General features: G+C 51.2%; 4 protein-coding genes across 4 annotated transcripts; 1 reads left to right on the forward strand and 3 right to left on the reverse strand.

The window, feature by feature from the left end:
• Nucleotides 1-3610: 3610 nt before the first annotated feature.
• On the reverse strand, nt 3611-4327 carry J4E90_008625 (uncharacterized protein; the record flags this gene model as incomplete). Its single annotated transcript, XM_051438148.1, has 2 exons — nt 3611-3886; nt 3941-4327. 2 exons carry the CDS (start codon nt 4325-4327, stop codon nt 3611-3613), a joined length of 663 nt encoding a protein of 220 aa, XP_051288147.1.
• A 2207-nt stretch (nt 4328-6534) lies between these two features.
• On the reverse strand, nt 6535-7521 carry J4E90_008626 (uncharacterized protein; the record flags this gene model as incomplete). Its single annotated transcript, XM_051438149.1, has 1 exon — nt 6535-7521. One exon carries the CDS (start codon nt 7519-7521, stop codon nt 6535-6537), a length of 987 nt encoding a protein of 328 aa, XP_051288148.1.
• A 3982-nt stretch (nt 7522-11503) lies between these two features.
• On the reverse strand, nt 11504-12072 carry J4E90_008627 (uncharacterized protein; the record flags this gene model as incomplete). Its single annotated transcript, XM_051438150.1, has 2 exons — nt 11504-11944; nt 12046-12072. The coding sequence occupies 2 exons, from the start codon at nt 12070-12072 to the stop codon at nt 11504-11506; spliced, it is 468 nt and encodes a 155-aa protein (XP_051288149.1).
• Nucleotides 12073-12866: 794 nt separating this feature from the next.
• J4E90_008628 (uncharacterized protein) lies at nt 12867-18228 on the forward strand (the record flags this gene model as incomplete). The annotated part of the gene is made up of 2 exons (XM_051438151.1): nt 12867-17354; nt 17452-18228. The coding sequence occupies 2 exons, from the start codon at nt 12867-12869 to the stop codon at nt 18226-18228; spliced, it is 5265 nt and encodes a 1754-aa protein (XP_051288150.1).
• Nucleotides 18229-19346: the final 1118 nt, after the last annotated feature.

Raw genomic sequence — 19346 nt, forward strand, 5'->3', positions numbered from 1 at the left:
ATAGTAAAGCTAAGTAGAATTTATAAGAATTCTATTATAGCTAATAGCACTAATATAGGTAATATACGTAGAACTACAAAGTAGATTATATATTCTCTTAGCGTTCTTTTTATTCTTATCTATTAGTGTTATTATACTTAATATAGCTATTAGTCTTTTATAAAACTTAGAGCTTATCTACTTCTCTTTCTATAACTATAATACTCTATAGCTATATCTATAGCTTTTATATAGGCTAGTAATTAATAATAATAATAACTATAAATCTATAATTAGGCTAATAATATAAGTAAGATAGATAATCTAGATAATAAAGTAATACTAATAGCTTATTAATAAGCTTGTAGTAGAATACGTAAATAGACTATAGGTATATTTAAGATCTTTCTAGAGTATTTAGCTAGCGTATTAGGCTATAGAGAATATAAAGCCTTTTTATAGCACTATAAATATATTACTACTACTACTACTACTAATTCTAGAATTTTCTTAAGCCTTTAGGTAATTATAACTATAATAAAAGTAGTAGTAGTACTTACTTTTAAAAGAGACTGCGTGTAATATAGTAGTACTACTACTAAGTATTATCTATATATTATTAGTAGTAATAAATAAGTTAATATAGATTATAAGTCTTTATTATAAATATTATAGTATAGTAATTAGTTACCTAATTAGATTATATAATTAGAAGAAGAATAAGTACTCTAATAGCTTTTTAAAGTAGAGAGTAGCTTTCTTAGATAAGAATACTATACTAATTACTTATTACTACTTACTTTGCTTTTCTATTCTACTAATTATAGATTAAATACTTTCTACTTCTACTTAATATTCTATTATACTATAACATATAAGAAAGAAAAGTATATATAGATAGTAAGAGGCGTTTAAGTCTATTAGACTTAGTTTTAATAGCTTAAAAGTTTATTTATTTATTATTTATAATATAGTATAATATTATAAAATATAACGTAGTAGGCCTTATCTCTAAGACCTAGAGAGGTTCTTTACTTTTTATATCTTAACTACTCTTTAGTAGAATCTTTTTAAAAAATTTCTAAAAGTTAATAAGTACTACTTAAATAAGCTTTTAAAGTTTTGTATACTTACGCTATAATATAGTAGTATAGTATAAATATAAGGTAGTAAAGCTATTAGATAGATTTAGGTAGTAAATATTACTAAAATATAATATTTCTAGCCTAAAAGTAATAAATAAAAATTACATAAAGAAAACGCCTATATTACTATAATTATTTTATATTTTAATATTTAAAAAACTTTATAGAAGGCCTTAGAAGAGCTATAGAAGACTTAGAGTAACCTTAATCTAATATTAAATTACCTAATTAAAAAGAAGATTTTAAACTATTAATAAGTATAGATATTTTAACTTGCAAAAAACGTTAGAGGCTTATTATCTAGTTTTATAGAGGCAGCTAAATAGCGTTTAGAGGTAGCTAAATAGGTTTTGCCTTTTTAAAACAGGTGTACGGCAAGTTGATATTCTAACTAAATAGAATACCGCGAATCGACTTGTAGACGATCTATACAGCGAAGCTAGTCGCAGATATAGCGATGCCGTTCGGCGATGCATCCGCTGTAATTTCGATCGAAGAGCTAATAGTCTAGATAACATTCAGTTCCAGCGAGACGTATACCACGGCGTAGTATCGCAGCTGAAAGAGAACTACGAGTACTTGTTTTTAGCACTAGTCATACTCAGCTTAAACTTCCATCGTCATCTTCAACCAAGAGCATACGCGTCGCTATCGATGACAAAGGTTTTGATTGTTTCCCACTCTAGCCGAAAGCGAGCATGGCCACCAGCGAGTTATATATTACCCTTCCAATCACTTTGAGTGCCAGATGCGGATTGACGCAAGCTGGACAATCGCATATTCGTTTACACTTCCACGCAGGCGGTAGCGTAGCGAAAGAAGACTATGCAAGAGCTCGGATGTGACCCTGCCGTCCCTCAATACATGGCTAAAGATCTCCTCGTGTTAAGTAGACGTTGAAACAAAGAAAAGGGTACGGTCAGAAACGGGCAGGAACTTTTGGAGACTCACACATCTATGGCTTCTTTGCATGGCAGTTCATTTTCACCCTCACCGATATATCAGCATGGTGGGTCCGAGCAGAGACAGAGGGAACGATCTCGCGGAGCGCTCTATGACTACCGCGGAGCTATACCGAGAGTCCGGAAAAGAAAGGGCGGGATCTTTTCGCCTTCACCCTTGCGCCTTCGGAAGGTGGCAATCGATCTTGTCGCCAATTGCGAGGCTGGTCAGTGTTTGCCTGGTGCCAGCGGAACATAAATGGCAGCGGTTACCTCCTCCGAGAGTTTTCCTCTCCACACTTCCACCCTCAACTTATTCCCTCTACTGCCGCGCTCTTGAACTATAAAACTTCTCACGAACTATAAAGACAAAAGACAAAATATCTTTCGAAGTAATGTACTACCAGCACATTTTCTCTCTTTTCCTCATCGTCATCGGCACGGCGTTTGCGGCTCCTAGTCCGCACATCGGCATGATCAACAACGACGACGTCCGCGATATCGGCGCCGTGTACTCTCAAGCAGAGTTCTCATCCGCGCCTACGTTTCTCCTCATGGACAAGCAAAGCCCTAGGTATTTTCCACTGTACGTAATCTCATCACTCTTGCATCGCAGTCATTGACGTGTTGTAGCAACAACGACGACATCATGTCAATCATGATCTGCGTCGAGTCCATCGAGTGCAACTTTTGGAAGGTACGTATTCGACACATGATTGAGATCGGTCGTACGAACTAACAACCAAAAGAACAAGGACTGCGGCGGCTCAATGTCGGACGAGGAAGCCGCCTTCACCGTCGGTTGCGGCGATGTCCACAAGCTTCCTCTACCATTGACTGGCACATACGGCTCCTACAAGTGCCAGCATGTACATCTCAATACCTACGAGCCTTCGAGCACTGTCAGGGTCGAGACTACTCCTCACGGCCCCAACAACGACGTGCTAGGTCAGGTATTGACTCGCATTATCTTCGACGACGTCAATCATTCACTGACCTTTCATGGTAAACCTTGCTTCCGCCGACTAATATATCGGCCTCATTGTAACTATACTGCATTTGGATCGGTCATTCTTACGACAATGGTAACATCAATCTATTGTTGGCGGTGGTTCATCTACTTAGGCCCTGTTTTGCATAAACTTGATGACAGCCATATATGTTAATGAGTGGTGGACTAATAGCTTGTGACTTCAGATGTCGGCAGCAATCTCACCTAACGAACCCGATATCCTATCTTCATCTTTTAAGTCTTTGACCTATGATTCACGGTGTTACGGATGCGTGGAAGGTTTTAATGATAGCCATGCCGTGTGGTGATCTGAAACAGCACTGTTCCGAGATTACTTTGCGCATGCAAGCTGGCATCGCACATCAAATTGACTACATATGCGGTACGACCCGGACTCATTAGCGATTGCTAACGTCGCTTCACACCAGATGAAACACATCCAAGACCGCCCGCCCCTTCATCAATGGAAAAATGGATATCATAACTCAGTACTCCGACGCGTTGCGCTTCTTACCAATTGCTTGGTCTCAACACTATGCCTTTGACTTCTGACCCAGTAGCGATATCTGCATGCCCTCACTAAGCTGGATCCTTGGGCCTGGTATCTCGCTCATTTGCTCTCTCTTTGGTGTATCACCAAGCTTCTTCCACATGAGTTGCAGCATAACATGCCCCGGCGTGATGCCGGTCTGCTGCGATCCCCAACGGAATTGCCATAGTGGAAGAGATTCGTTGACAGTAGGGGTACGCTTAGCATCGTAATAGCATGCTACATCTCCGAAGCAGAGGAAGACGTATGGGAATCCGGTCTACATGCGCATTAGCAACGTATTCTGGCGAGCCAAGTTGAGAACAATACGTACTATAGTGTATAGCTCGTCGTAAATGTCAACGTTGCGCTCCGTACACGTCCACGCATAATCGCCCTGCCCGTAGTGGCTGTCGACGTTCTCTTCTTGACTAGCGTCTTGGAATGTGCAGTTGCCATTGTGAGTGCTAAGAGTATAAGGGTAGTCATCCATGCGCTCGAATGTCCCGCATTCTTTCCCGCTCCCACTGTCATGGACGAATTTGCCATGCGCATTCAGGCATCCTACACTTGACTCTGGGGTTGCGGTGCCCCAGTTGTCGGAGGCTAAGACGTAGATGTGACCAATGCCGCTGAAGTCTGTTTGTTGTATACCAGCGTATGTAGGTAGTGCGAGCGAGGTGACGAGCAGGAGAAGCGTGGTGGGGATTTTGGCAAACATGATGCGCAGACGTTGGTTTGCGTTCCGAGAGAAGAGAGACGAGTATGCAAGCTTTCCAAGGTTCAGTCGGTAGTGTTGTAGCGAAATGAATTCTACTCTGGGGAAAGCAAGTACCCAGGCTCTTTATATTGATCGACCGTAGCACAGCTCAGGCGTACCGTGCCACGCTATACAACAAAGAGCGTGCCTGACAAACCCCTCGCGCCGTCTCTCTAGGAGCAAGCACTAGGCCCTTTGGCGGGGAAGAGACACGCCCTTGCGAAACCTACCCCAAGAATGCTGCGGGATAGATTAATTTCCCCAGGAAACCAATTTCGGATCCCCTCCTCGTGATGACGGTAGACAAGCTCGCTTCCCAATTTGAGGAAAACGAAGTCTAGATACTTCAACGTTGGCGAATAGGCGAGAAGGAAATAATCGCATAGCATACGGGGTGACCTTGTACTCAATATCGAACGTTGGGCCTTAATAGCATCGGGACGAATGTCGCGCGTATAGGACATCATGCTAAGAGCTGAGGAATGGTACAGATATGCACGGGTTTACCAAGGCGGACGCACCACGTGCCCAATCACAAGGAACATGGCGAATCGTTGGTAGGCAGAGAGATGAGGGATCGAAGGATCAGGCGTCGGGCGGACTTGAAGCTTGTTTCATTTAGCCAGAAATGCCGAAGCAGATATGTCAGAGATCTGTAAGCGCAGGCTGTTGGAGAGCGGACGGAGATGTCAGCGGAGGGACATTTGGGAAGCGGCGAGAGTTGCCGAGGCGCCAGTGGAGCTCGGACTTGGACGTCGCGCGCAAGCGAGGTATGGCGAGCAGCTGAACTTCGTGTCCTACCCGTCTCATCATCTATGACCGACTCGACTTGGTGGTTTGAAGATGAGTACGAATTGAGGTTGACCGCATCTCATCAATAAGTGGCAATAGCTGGACAGGGGAAACTATGATGACGACGATTCTGACCCCGCGAGCGGCCCAATTGAACCCCTCCGAAGACCCTCAAACCCCGAACCAGTTCTTCCCTACATCACGACACCGAAGTCCGGGATGATAATGGCGAATGCTGGCCACTCCTGTCGATCTCCCGCGAGATACCCACACACAAGCTCGCGCATCATCTCCGCTGAACCCAGCTTAGCGCTTTCGGCAGTACCTAGGTATTACGCATCACTCACGAAGTCCGGAATAGCGCCTTCTCCTGGGATGATCAGAGCTAGTTCTACCGACTGGATCTGGATCTTGGCGACTAACTAGGCTAAACTACGAACTCACGATACTGGCGGACGGGTCTTAAGAGCAGCGCATATGATGCGTTTAGCGCCTAAATTCTTATCAACAAGAACATCTTCTCGTTCCGGGGCGCCACCATGTCAACCATATCATCTCGGCCTACAGCTGTTTTGCCAGCCAATCCGTTACCTAACGACCATGGTACCATGTCGGTGTCCTTTTCAACAATGCATCAATGCATCACCATCACTGCGCCTTCCGCTTAGAGATAGAGAGGTGTACGAATTTGTACGTCATTGATACAGGTAAAATTAGGGCACTGCATGTGAGATACGGATTAAGTGTGGTGGGTAGAGTATCATACGTGGGCGGCAACAGTAACGAGCTTTTTGGCCAGAGGGACACGCAATAAGGTTGCCCTCGAGCCGAAGACTGAAATGTAAGTGTCACCTTATACCAGGGAAAAACTGAACACCCTGGAGCCTACGTCGCCGTTGGGCCACCTAATTTGCACGTTTTTATCTTGATGCAGGCCCCAGGGTGTTCAGTTTTTTCCTTGAATGGGGTGGTTTTTGGAGCCAAAGAACCTTGCGGCGTGGCGTTGAGAGATGTACCGAGTTTGATGAGTGCCGAAATTCGCGAGGTGTGCCGCAGAGCTACTTAGAAAACTACGTGATATCAAATTCGAAGAGTGTCACGTTGAGAAAGTCTTGTTCATTTTGGAAAGCTTATTGCACTCTATTTGAGGCTAATGTGATGCCCACGCAGGGCTACAAGGAGAATAAGCCTCGCTAGAACCGAATCGATAGAGCTTCTATTTTCGGGCCCAACCTTGGTGAAAACTAGGGCCCCATGGTATCCTGCGTCTCGAAACCATCTGAGAGAAAAGACATAGGCCGCTGCCGAGAACACCATACTTTCTCCAGACTTTATGACAAGCGTACGCGTGCCTTGATGTGCATTTCGTAAGGCGATCAAGGGTAAACCGTTGCTTCTTTCGTCGCATGGGGCACGCGACACTCCCGCTTTTGCTCTCCGAGTAGCTTTTGACGAACACAGTCTAAGCAGACACCCTGTATCATGTTGTATGCCTTATCGAGCTCGGCTATAAGGATGGCCTTGATGAGCCGAGCATCAGACTTGCAGACGCAGGCTGAGGTACGGCAACTTGCGTTAGTGACGTTGCCATAAGGGGTGGTTGCTTCAGGCACGGCTACAAGTCTGGACTTGATGACCGGTGCCGAGTACTCTTTGATAGGCCATAGATCGTTTCTCTGGAGGTACCTGACGAAAGTAACAACGGCCTGGCTGCTCGTATTGCAGGACTCTTTTCCTGTAACGATCGAAGCGAATATCCTGGTGATCTCATTCTGATAACAGATCTGGTGAAGTAGGATATATTCATATACCAACAGAGGCAGAAATTCATGACCGTCCATGGCTTCTGTAACACTGAGGATCGTGGTTTGGTCTCGCACCAGTCTCTGAGAAACCCTGGAGAATTCACTCGGCAACTCAAGGAGATGTGTAGCAAGAATCATCTTCTCGAAGTCCGCAGCATCGGGATCTTCAAGAAGGGCGGCGATCCAGATAATAGCCCATGATCGGACCCCATCCACGCAGTCGTACTTGTTACATGCGAGCGCGAGTTTGGAAACTGCCATGGCGGTAATTTTGACGGGAAGCTGCGATGTCTGGAAGTGTGCGATCTTGCAGATCATGATGATGGACTCAGGATCGTCATCCGGGAGCGGAACTGTACGTGGTGAAGCTGGCGAGAGATTCTGGCCTTCGGAGAAGCGACCGTCGAACATAGCTGCAAAGACTGGTGAAGCGAGGCTAAGAGCCACGGATGCGACAAGGACGTTGCGAACACCCTCTGCGACCCCGTCTTTGCCTAGCTGGAGTATGACATCGCCTTTCTTCGCGATGACCTCTGCGTTGCCTCCGGTTGTAGACATTGTGGCAGTACCTATGTTGACGTCAGTATACGATTTTCGCTATCAGCTTGATGGGGACTCACCCTCAGACGTGCGCTTCCGTGGAATAGCCAGCGTGGAGACTCTGCCTTCTTTGAGACCGTGGTGGAAGAAGAACCTCGATTCGCGCCCTAAATCAAAAGGCTGATTCAGAAGAGTGTAGAAAGGATGGCGACTGAAAGGTTGTGACTGCGCTATGGGCCTTAATTGGAGCTTGGGCTTGCTCGCGCTCGCCTTCACCTTCGCTTTGTTTGTGCGCCATTTAGTATCCTGGGTAAGAGAGCGCTAAAATCGCTGGGTAGAACCCTCTATATTCATGCACATGAGCTCTTGCAATGCAGTCCATGTTCCATTCCTTCACGATTTCTGTGTACTGTTATCCGACGTATTCCGAATTACTGTCGTCAGCTAATCCAGGACGGATTGTAGCTACCCAGGTGGTAAAGCAAGACCAACACTCGTTCCAGTTACCTCCCGTCGCGTAGAATGCGACACGGATACGATTCGCGGATACATAGAGCACCGAGAGTTACAGGAAGCTCTTCTACAGACTGTCTAGCTTTGGGACGGTATGGCGACATCATGGCCTGTACGGCGCACACCTCACAATTGTGATCGTTAATGTAGCAATGCGGGGGTCTTGAACAATCTCGTGTAGGGCGGGAAGGCTACTGTTAAAGCCAGTACAGTAGTATACAAGGAGATCAAGCGACTTGATCTTAGAGCTGTGATGAAGGTGATACAGAGGAGGCGGAGCTGCCGGAGAAGCTGTATGATTAATACAACGATAGGCAAGAGCGGGACCGGATAACTAAGTCATTCATCGACAGAAGATGGCTCCGTGAGATGTCGGCAAGATGACACTATGACACCATCGGGTTCCTCAGCTACATCGGGAGAAGGGATGCGTAGTGTCATTCTGTGGATGTGGTGGGGTACCTGGAAGCTGGAAGCTGGAACTACCGAAACGCGAATTTGGCGCGCGCGCACCTTCCGAGCGAGCTTCGGCCGAAAGATAAGAACGATCTCCAGCCTGCCGCCGTCTAAACCGAGACAAACCCCCTGCGCCGACCGTCGCCCTGGCTTCCCGCGAGTTTTGTCAGGCGCAACGGCGACATCTCGCATCCGCAGACTGCGAGCTTGAACCGCTGCAGCTCCGCATTTCCTGTGCTGCTGCGGACAAAGTACAAAGCGGCATCTAGATTGCTCGGACACAAGCCCACTTTCCTTGGATTTGCCATCGCTAGCACGGGCACGACCTTCCAGAGATGCTGTGGGTGTGTCGTCCGAGCCCACAGTTCTCTCTACGCAAGATGCATTTTCCTGTGGTCGCATTGGAAGCTGGAACCCAGCGAAAGCCCTGCGGACAGCCATTCGAACAACACTTCATCACGACCTTCGGGCCTCTGAGAGTCACAATACCAGCTCCGTAAACCATATTGATCCTTCCACAATGCCGAATTGAAGCTATTCGGGAGCTCTCCATATGGAGCTTTAGCGTACGCCAGTGAAGTGCCACTCCCAGGCCTCGATTTACGTACATTCTTGCTCGATCGGGTCAAACGACCACGCGCTACTGGAGCTACCGTGTTGACCCACGCCCACAGACTACGCTACGGGCTTCTCGGCGAAGCTTCGTGAGTATCAAACGGGTAAGCAGCTGGTAGAGCTCCCCTGGCGCGTCTGTGAGCTGATTCGCGCCATTGGACGCGACCCCGCACTATCAGCGATGCGAAGTAATTCCAAACACGACCGTCACACCCGCAGCGACCACTTGTCTGTGTGGGAATGTCGCATCACCAAGTGGGGATGACCGACCTCGTCTGCCTGGTGACCCAGGGATCAGAGGCTGAAAGTAGTGAGAAGATCGTGCGGCTGCTCGGCGGTATATAAAAGCCCCCTCACGAACCCCTCAATTGCTCTCACAACACCAACATTGTCCAGTGTAGCATCCGGTCTTCCATTTAACTTCTCTACCATACAACGACGTCACTTCGGCCCGCAAGAGGTATACCGACCCACGCACCCCTCACTTCCCCCCTGCCGGGACGATAGGCTGACATACCTTGCGTCAGGAATACGTACCATTCGTTGTACATTTGCCGGCTTCTACTATATATCTCTCCCTCGGAGCCTCAATTGTTCTACTATCAGTTCAATAAGTCAAAATGGTATTTCTCCGATCTGCTTCTCGCCTTGCGCGCCCTGCCTCCTCCCTCCTCAGCGCACGCGCCGGACCTCGATTAACTTCGTCGCTCCGCCAACCGAATGCTTTCAGAACGCTGACCGCGACGGCTTCACAACAGGGCAAAGTTCTTCTCGTCCTCTACGATGTAAGTGTCCATGGTACTCCCAATGCGCGTTGGCATGTCTAACGACAACACTAGGGTGGTGTCCACGCTGAGCAGGAGCCTCGCATGCTCGGAACTACCGAGAACGAGCTAGGCATCAGGAAGTGGATCGAGGAGCAAGGCCACGAGCTCGTCACCACCTCCAACAAGGAAGGCGAGAACTCCGAGTTCGACAAGCACCTTGTTGATGCTGAGGTTATCATTACCACTCCGTACGTCAGAGCTACCCCGCAATGCCGCTAAGCGCCCCACATGCACGCGTCAAGCTTCGGCCGGACGCGCTAAGGCTGCAAACACCATCCGAGCCAGCATCAGCTAACAGATCGCGATCAACAGTTTCCACCCCGGTTACCTCACCGCAGAGCGCCTGGCCAAGGCTAAGAATCTGAAGCTTGCCGTCACTGCTGGTATCGGATCTGACCACGTCGACCTCAATGCCGCCAACAAGACCAACGGCGGTATCACCGTCGCCGAGGTTACTGGCTCCAACGTCGTCTCCGTCGCCGAGCACGTTGTCATGACCATCCTGACCCTTGTCCGCAACTTCGTCCCCGCCCACGAGCAGATCGCCAAGGGAGAGTGGAACGTCGCCGAGGTCGCCAAGAACGAGTACGATCTCGAGAACAAGGTTGTCGGTACCGTCGCTGTTGGCCGTATCGGTGAGCGTGTGCTCCGCCGTCTCAAGCCCTTCGACTGCAAGGAGCTCCTCTACTTCGACTACCAGCCCCTCTCTCCTGAGAAGGAGAAGGAGATTGGCTGCCGTCGCGTCGAGAACCTCGAGGAGATGTTGGCCCAGTGTGATGTTGTCACCATCAACTGCCCGCTCCACGAGAAGACCCGCGGTCTCTTCAACAAGGACCTCATCTCCAAGATGAAGAAGGGCTCATGGTTGGTGAACACCGCTCGTGGTGCCATCGTCGTCAAGGAGGACGTTGCCCAGGCTCTCAAGGACGGCCACCTCCGTGGATACGGTGGTGACGTCTGGTTCCCTCAGCCCGCTCCCAAGGACCACCCGCTCCGCTACGCCCAGAACCCATGGGGCGGCGGTAACGCTATGGTTCCTCACATGTCCGGTACCTCCATCGACGCCCAGGAGCGATACGCCAACGGCACCAAGGCTATCCTCGACGAGTACTTCTCCGGCCGCGAGAACTATCGCCCAGAGGCAAGTGAAAATCTGTACCTATTGCACATGAGACATACACTGACTTCGTTTTGCAGGACCTCATTGTCCACAAGGGCGACTACGCCACCAAGGCGTACGGTCAGCGCAAGTAGAGGAACGGTCTCCTTCTGCAGCCTTCTGTCTTCTTTGAGCGATTTGGCACGAATTTCTTTGTTTAGGTTTAGGCGTTAGATGGATATTTCCGCCTACCTATGTACATGAATATATCCACTTGAACTCCAACTCCAACTCCAACCGATGATGTGATGCATGAGAAAGTTCCAAATTGTAGGCAAAGTGATGTAAACACCTCATACGAAAAGTTCGGACACCTACCTCCTAGAAGTCTACATTACCTCAGGGCTTTACATAACTTCAGCTTTTATGCTAATGTAGACGGCAGTGCAGTTGTTCGTGTTTTCTTGTATGAGGAAGGGTATTATAGAAATCATCGATGTCGTGACAAGGACCGCCGCCTCTCGTCTTCATGCTCATCTTCACTGTCATCCTTGAAGCCTTCCTCCAGCTCACGTCCTAACCGCCGTTCTTCCTCCATGATGCTGCGGCGTTGTTCGAGGGCTTCTCTTCTCCTCTCATCGATGGGGTCAAAGCCCACCATGCCCTCTCCCTCCTCGTCGTCGAACAAGTCGTCGTCGTGTTGTCCGCTCCCATCCACAATCGCGCGCTGTCTGACCCACGCGGAAGGCGCGAAGAGGTTGTAGAGGGCATCGGAGAGGTTCGTCCGCCAAGAGGACGGGAAGTCGGTCACGCTCGCGGGCATAGGCAGGTACTGGCTATAACGGCTGCGGTGCCGGCGCACAAAGGGCAGCACGAGGAAGACTAGCAGGACATAGAGGAGGGCAGCGAGGAAGAGTGGTACGAGGATGGTCTGGAGGCGCATCGTCAGCCTCCACATGGGGTTGGTGTGCGCGGTGGGTCGCGTTATGCGCTCACCGCCCAAGCTTCCTGTACGTGACAGCTGTCACTCACCTTGAGGAAATGGGTAAAGCCGGCCATGGCTGTGGATGCATGTGCTAGTGAAGGTGCGTGAACTGGCGGAGCGCGTCCTTTTGATCGCCTAGGGCTGATGCGAGGCCGGGGCTGCTAGCCGTGGGTGGTGGATGTGGACAGCAGACGTGGTGTTGAGACGCAGTGCGCCAGGCGTGAGGAAGGTGCGACGGGCGAGTGTGCAGGTGTTGTGCCTGCTGCGCCACAGACAGGCGGGATGTACAGTACTGGATGTGCCGGGAATAGTTACTGTCGACGTCGAGGCCGATGGGAGGACGCCCGTCGCGTAGGCCGGCTAGGGGTTCGTCTGGGCATGGATGGCAGATGGCGCCACAACACGGACGTGCGCACGTCTCAGGAGAACGTCGGAGCCAATGCGGCCATGGCGGGTGGTTCGCGTGCTTGCATATCCACGCGGAGCAGCCCTGGCGCGCTGTAACTATGAGACGTGGTGAATCGGCGCTGTGGAGATCAAATGGCCGCGTCCCAGTCCTGTCTACTTGCCATGCAGTCACACGGGGGGCGCTAGTTAGTTACAGTATTCGGCGACTTCCCACTCCCTCTCTCGCAGCCGCATTGCTGCCACGACGGCGCCCCAGGAATTGCTTCTCACCTTCGACTCACCGCACGCAGCCCCGCACGCTCGTTTGAGGATTACACACGCCCGCTGAGGCAGCGGCATCGTCACCTGCGCCGTAGCAGCGAGGCGGGACGCATTGCTCCGCGAAGGAGGGGGACGCAGACACGTCGGGCGGCGCGCTCCCAAGGCGGCAGAGCATTGGGCATAGGCTCTCGCTATAGGCATGGACAGCAAGGGTCGGCAATCTTCTGCCGGCAAGTTCTTCGGACGACGCCTGCACAAAGACAAGGACAAGCACACGGGCGACGCCAAACATACCACCACATCGTCCACCGACAGCCCCCCGGGGAGCTCCCATGGCTCGCTCTCGTCACGACACTCACACAGACACTCCATCGGCGGCGCTTCGATAGACCAGCGGCCCGTGTCCATGACGGCTGAGGGCATCTTCGCGCGAGCTGGCCCCGTATCCTCCATCGACCCCCCGCGAGACGACGCCTCCAAGAACGCCGAACCGCTGCCGCACCACCTCAACAAGGGCGGCGGCGACTTCCATCAGTACCCCGTCTTCAACGCCACCGCAATGCCCCAGAACGGCTACTCCAACCCGGGGCCACCGCGCCCTCCGCCCCATTCGCTCGGCACCACCATCGCCTCGAGCAACCCAGGCGACCGCGGCGTCTCGATGCAGCAGTGGGGCGCGCGCGGGAGCAGCAGGGACGGCAACTACTCATACTACGCCGGCACTGACTCCTCCAACAACACGCGCACCTCGTCCGACCAGGCGAGCATCTACAGCAATGACTCCAAGTCGCGCGGCAGCAACGTCTTCTACCCACAGAACCCATCTCAGAGCACCATCTCCTCCATAGGCCTCGATGCCGGCAGTCTCCTCCCCACCGCCGTCTCCACCCCCCGCGACTCGCACCGCCATCTGCTGCACTACAACTCCTCCTCGCCCTCCGCGTCGCAGACCTCGTTCAACCAGAACACGCTCAGCATACAACGGCCGCCAGACCATGTCGTAGAGAAGGAGTTCATGAACCTCATGGTGAAGCGAGGATGGAAGAGCTTACCAGAGCAGGCGCGGCGGCAGATGGAGGCCTACAAGATTGACAAGAAGTGGACCCTCGTCTATCAGGACAAGCTGGCCGAGTTCAAGCACGAGGAGAAGAAGCGCCAGACGCAGCGGATAACCTACGGCGGCCCCGGTGCAGGTGGTGGCCAAGACATCCTCATGCGCGCAGAAGAGGAGGGTTCACCCGAGTGGTACGTCAAGAAGGTCATGGACAATTCCATATCTATAAAACAGATGTCGAGTTTGGAGATCAGTCTGCGAACACAGCCCATCGCCTGGGTCAGGGGCTTCATCGAAGCGCAGGGTCAAATCGCCCTCACGAATGTGCTGGCCAAGATCAACCGCAGAAAGACAACAGGGCCGGCGCCTCCTCCCAGCGTCATGGCGCAAAAGGCGGAGAACGACGTCGAACGCGAATACGAAATCATCAAGTGCTTGAAGGCTCTGATGAACAACAAGTACGGTGCCGACAACGCCCTCAACCATCCGTCCATCATTCAGGCGCTGTGCGGCTCTTTAATCTCCACGCGGCTCAACACACGAAAGCTCGTCTCAGATGTCTTGACCTTCTTGTGCCATTGGGGCAACGGAAGTGGACATGAGAAAGTACTGCAGGCACTCGACAACCTCAAATCCCAGTATGGCGAAAGCAGTCGCTTCGATGCATGGATGCGCATCGTCGAAGTCACGGTCGACGGCCGTGGCAAGATGGGCTCCATGGTAGGCGCTTCAGACGAAGTCCGCAGTGGAGGTATCGGCGTAGAGAACCTGCTCATGGAATACGCCATCGCGACACTCTTCTTGATCAACATGGTTGTGGATGCCCCGGAGCGCGACCTGCAGCTCAGGATGCACGTGCGAGCCCAATTCACAGCATGTGGCATCAAGCGCATCTTCAACAAGATGGAAGGCTTTCAATACGATGTCATCGACAAGCAGATCGAGCACTACCTGGACAACGAAGCTGTCGACTATGAGGATTTCCTTCAGAAGGAGAACAGCTCCATGGTCGAGGGCGTCGAAGGCGAAACCAAGGATCTCAACGACCCTCTGCAAATCGCAGACGCTATCATGAGCAAGATTGGTGGCACTCGCGCGCAAGACTACTTCACGTCAGCTATGCAACACTTGCTGTTGATGCGAGACACTGAGAGCGAGGATCGATTGCGAATGTTCCAATTGGTGGACCAAATGCTGAGCTACGTGGCTATGGACCGCCGACTGCCAGACATGGACCTCAAGCAGAGCCTGAACTTCACTGTGCAATCTCTGCTTGACAAGCTGTACACCGATTCTGAAGCCCGACAGGTTCGCGATGAAGCAGTCGAAGCACGACAAATCGCAGACTCGGCTATTGCAGAACGCGATGAGATGAAAGCGCAGCTGGAGTTGGGTGCAGATGGCTTAGTCTCTAAGCTGCAGAAACAACTTGCGGAACAAGAACGTATCATTGAGCTCCGTGGTAGGCAAGTAGAGACGATGAAGGCCGAACTAGCGGAAATGCAGAGGATACGAGCACAAGAACTGCAACGCAACGAACTGGAGACGCGAGAACTGTACTTGATGCTTAGGGATGCTCAAGACGTAGCAGCGTCGGCAGCGAAGAAGTCTGGTAAGGACGGGCTCGCTACCACCGATCCAGCTCAAATGCAGGGTATCATGGACCGCGAACGTCTGATGAACAGACTGGAGATCCAACTGCAACGAGCCAGGACACAAGCAACACTGGAGGGCAAGTCCCTGCAGATGCAGCCCAGCGAGAAGCTTCGGGAACTGCGAGAAAAGATGGAGGGCGACATGCCTGGCATGACCGAACAGGGCTATGGTGGCCTCGAAGCCAGCTCATTCGGATCAGTACGTGCCAAAAGTGGAGTGCCCCGCAGGAAGCCCCTCCCTGGCCTTCCTGGCCAGATTGGTGAGGATGCTGAGATGTCGGAGATGGACGATGATGATGCTGTCATTGAGAAGCCCCGTCTGATCCAGATGCACAAGCCAAAGCTCAGCACTTCGACAGCCAATGCCCTCATGGCGGATATCACGGCGAACGTCAAGCGATACGAAGACTCTGATGCTGAAGGGGATGGCGTTACTACAGGACCATCGCATCCCAGCCTCGAATCCGACTCACCAAAGACGCCTGGCGATAATGAGGCACCCAAAGCCAACATCCCTCCACCTCCACCCCCGCCTCCTGGTGCCCTTGGATTCTCGAACAACATTCCTCCTCCGCCTCCTATGCCCGGTACTGCTGGACCTCCACCACCTCCGCCGCCGCCGCCTCCGCCAGGCAAACTTGGCTTCAAGCCCGGAATCCCTGCACCACCTCCTATGCCAGGAGATGGCAGCATGCCACCTCCTCCACCACCGCCACCACCAATGCCAGGTGCCAAACGTCCTGGATTCATGCCCAAGGCGCCTGGATTTGGCGCTGCCCAACAATTTGCTCTTTCTGGACCGCGACCGAAGAAGAAGCTTAAGGCCCTGCATTGGGACAAGGTCGACCAACCTACTACCACTGTCTGGGCCACTCGCGGTCTCAGCTCGGAAGAGAAAGAAGAGAAGTACCAGGAGTTGGCAAGGAAGGGTGTTTTGGAGGAAGTCGAGAAGCTCTTCTTGGCAAAGGAGATCAAGGCGATTGGCAAGAAATCTGGCAAGAAGGACGACAAGAAGCAGATCATCTCTCGCGACCTCATGCACAACTTCCAGATCAGTATGGCCAAGTTCTCATCGTACGGAGTTGAAGATATCGTAAGGATGATCATCCACTGCGACAACAAGATTCTGGATGACCCTGTCACTATGGAGTTCTTGCAGAAGAACGACTTCTGCGATATTCCCGATAACACCGCCAAGCTCATGGCTCCTTACTCGAAGGACTGGACTGGACCCAATGCTAGCGAGAGCAAGCGCGAACAGGACCCGAACGAACTCACACGAGAGGATCAGATCTACCTTCTCACTGCCTACGAACTGCACCACTACTGGAAGAGCAGGATGAGGGCGCTTGCCCTGACTCGCACGTACGAAACTGAGTACGACGAGATTTCCAACAAGCTGCTAGAAATCTCAAGGGTATCCGAGAGCCTGCGTGATTCGTCAAGCTTGATCAGTGTTCTGGGTCTCATTCTCGACATTGGTAACTTCATGAACGATGCCAACAAACAAGCCAGTGGTTTCAAGCTCTCTACTCTGGGGCGATTGGGTATGCTCAAGGATGACAAGAACGAGTCTACATTCGCCGATGTCGTTGAAAGAATCGTCCGCAACCAATACTCTGGATGGGAAGGCTTTACCGACGAGATCAGTGGCGTTGTAACAGCCCAGAAGATCAACGTCGAGCAACTTCAGACCGATGCCAAGAAGTATATCGACAACATCAAGAACGTTCAGATGTCGCTAGACTCTGGTAACTTGTCTGATCCGACGAAGTTCCACCCAGAGGACAAGGTCGCCATTGTTGTGCAGAGGAACATGAAGGAGGCTAGGAGAAAGGCAGAGCAGATGCAGGTCTTCCTTGAGGACATGCAGAAGAGCTATGACGACATTATGGCGTTCTATGGTGAAGATCCGACCGACGACAGTGCGAGGAGGGATTTCTTTGCGAAGTTGGCCAACTTCGTCCAGGAATGGAAGGTAAGTCATCACCAACCCCCTGTTCTTGTGATCACGATGCTGGCTTTACACGGCTTGGTTATACATTGCTATGGATCAATTGCTAACTTGCTTGTAGAAATCCAAGGAGAAGAACACCACTCTCGAAGAGCAACATCGTCGCAACGAAATTTCCATGCGTCGCAAACAAGCGCAAACCGCAAACCCTCTCTCACCCAATGCCCTCTCCTCGGACTCCGATGCTCCCAAATCACCCGCATCCACCGGTGCCATGGACGACTTGCTCCAGAAGCTACGTGCTGCTAAGCCCGAAGCAAGAGATCAACGCGATCGCCGTCGTCGCGCCCGCTTAAAGGACAGGCACCAGGTACGCGTGGCTAGTGGCCAGAAGATCCCAGAGATCGGCGTCAACATGGAAGATGGCGGAGAGGGTGCCGAGGGTGAGGACGAGAAGAACAAACTGCTCAGTCCCACCAGCGAGACTGCGGATAGCGAGGCTAGTAGCACCGCTGGTCCTGCAGCAGCTGCCGCCGCCGGTACCGCAGAAGCAGACATCGCAGACCGCGCTGCTGCCATGCTGGAAGGTCTTCAGTCCGGAACTGGCCTAAACAAGGATGGGTCACTATCCGTCAGGCGGAGAAGAGAGAGCGCGGACACGGAAAGACAACGAAGGAGAAACCGACGCAATCAAGCTTCCGCCAAAAGCGAAGACGGAGGTATCTTGAGCCCGACTGCCATACCCGAAGAAGGCGAAAGTATCATCGACGGTGATGGCGCCGCCGACCAAGAAGACGACGAATCAAGAGACCCCACGACGCCAGTCACAGTCGTCCACCCACCGAGTCCGGAATCAAAGGGGAGAGATCTACCCACGCCACCGCCGGAGGAAGGCTGAGAGAGCTACGTTAATACCGCCACGTTGTCACGTATTGGGGGCGCTGCTTGCACTACCATCGTTGTTGTTTTAGCAAGGGAAGCCATACACTTGGAAGGAACGGAGGGGAAGGAAGCCAGTTGGGAAAATAATTTTCGCGATAGCCCCATTTTCGACTTCGATACCCGATCGCCTTGTTCTTTTTTTTTTACTACTTTATTTTGTCATTTTCCTCGCTTGAGCAAACTATAAGCTTTTTTTTAACTTTCTACACAACATGGCTGTCTCTGCTTGTTTCCTTGTCTTGTATTGTAATACATCTGGAGGGACCTACTAATGCATCGCTTGCGTCCTTGTGATGTTCGCTGGCGTCGTTTTTTGTTTGCTACTGTTAGTGTAGGGAAGGTGACGGATGGGTATGTTTGGATGATGGGATGGATGGCTTGGCATCGATGGGTGGATGGGGAAGGTTAGATATCCTGGGGAAGGCACGATGGGGGGTTATAGGAATTATGTCGTCATCTTTGTTTCTTCGTCTCTGATTATGTGATTTCATCGTGGAAGTTGAGAGGTTGGTATGAGGAAGATGTGGTACAAAGGCCATTCACGTCGGTGATATGAAGTCGACGGGTGTGGGTAATATTGGTCATCTTGGTAAGCTATGCTCGTCTCTTGCCTTCTGTCGTTCCTTCCTCTTTGTCGTGCTACCGCTAATGTCGTTACAAGGTTCAATGTTTACAGCGCAGGGCAGCTTCGGCGATGATGCCTTCTGCTTTCAGTTCGCTCGCTATTCAGACTCTCATCTATCAGCGGTCGGCGTCTCGGTTGTTGATCTACCTGCTTGGTAATTTTCTTTCCTTTGCTTTCTGTTAGTCTCTTCTCCCGATGCTCACCTGGCGCACGTCTTGTCACTCTGGCGTTCCCCTGCCATTGCGTCATCGAGCCATTACATTCGATGTGAATTGAATGGCGTTCGTGAACTAAGGCTCTAATCTCGCGTCTAGATGTATTGCGTCATTTTCTTCTTCAACGCACTGCTCAAGGCAGAGACGCCAACGAAAAAAAAGAAAGATGGATTCCGTCGTCCTTTTCGTTCATGTGAGCCTCCAAAGTAGCTCACACTTAGATCTCGAGATCTC

This window comes from Alternaria incomplexa (assembly GCF_024043165.1).
Source record: "Alternaria incomplexa strain BMP 0042 chromosome Unknown scaffold_13, whole genome shotgun sequence".
NCBI classification, from domain to species: Eukaryota; Fungi; Ascomycota; class Dothideomycetes; order Pleosporales; family Pleosporaceae; genus Alternaria; species Alternaria incomplexa.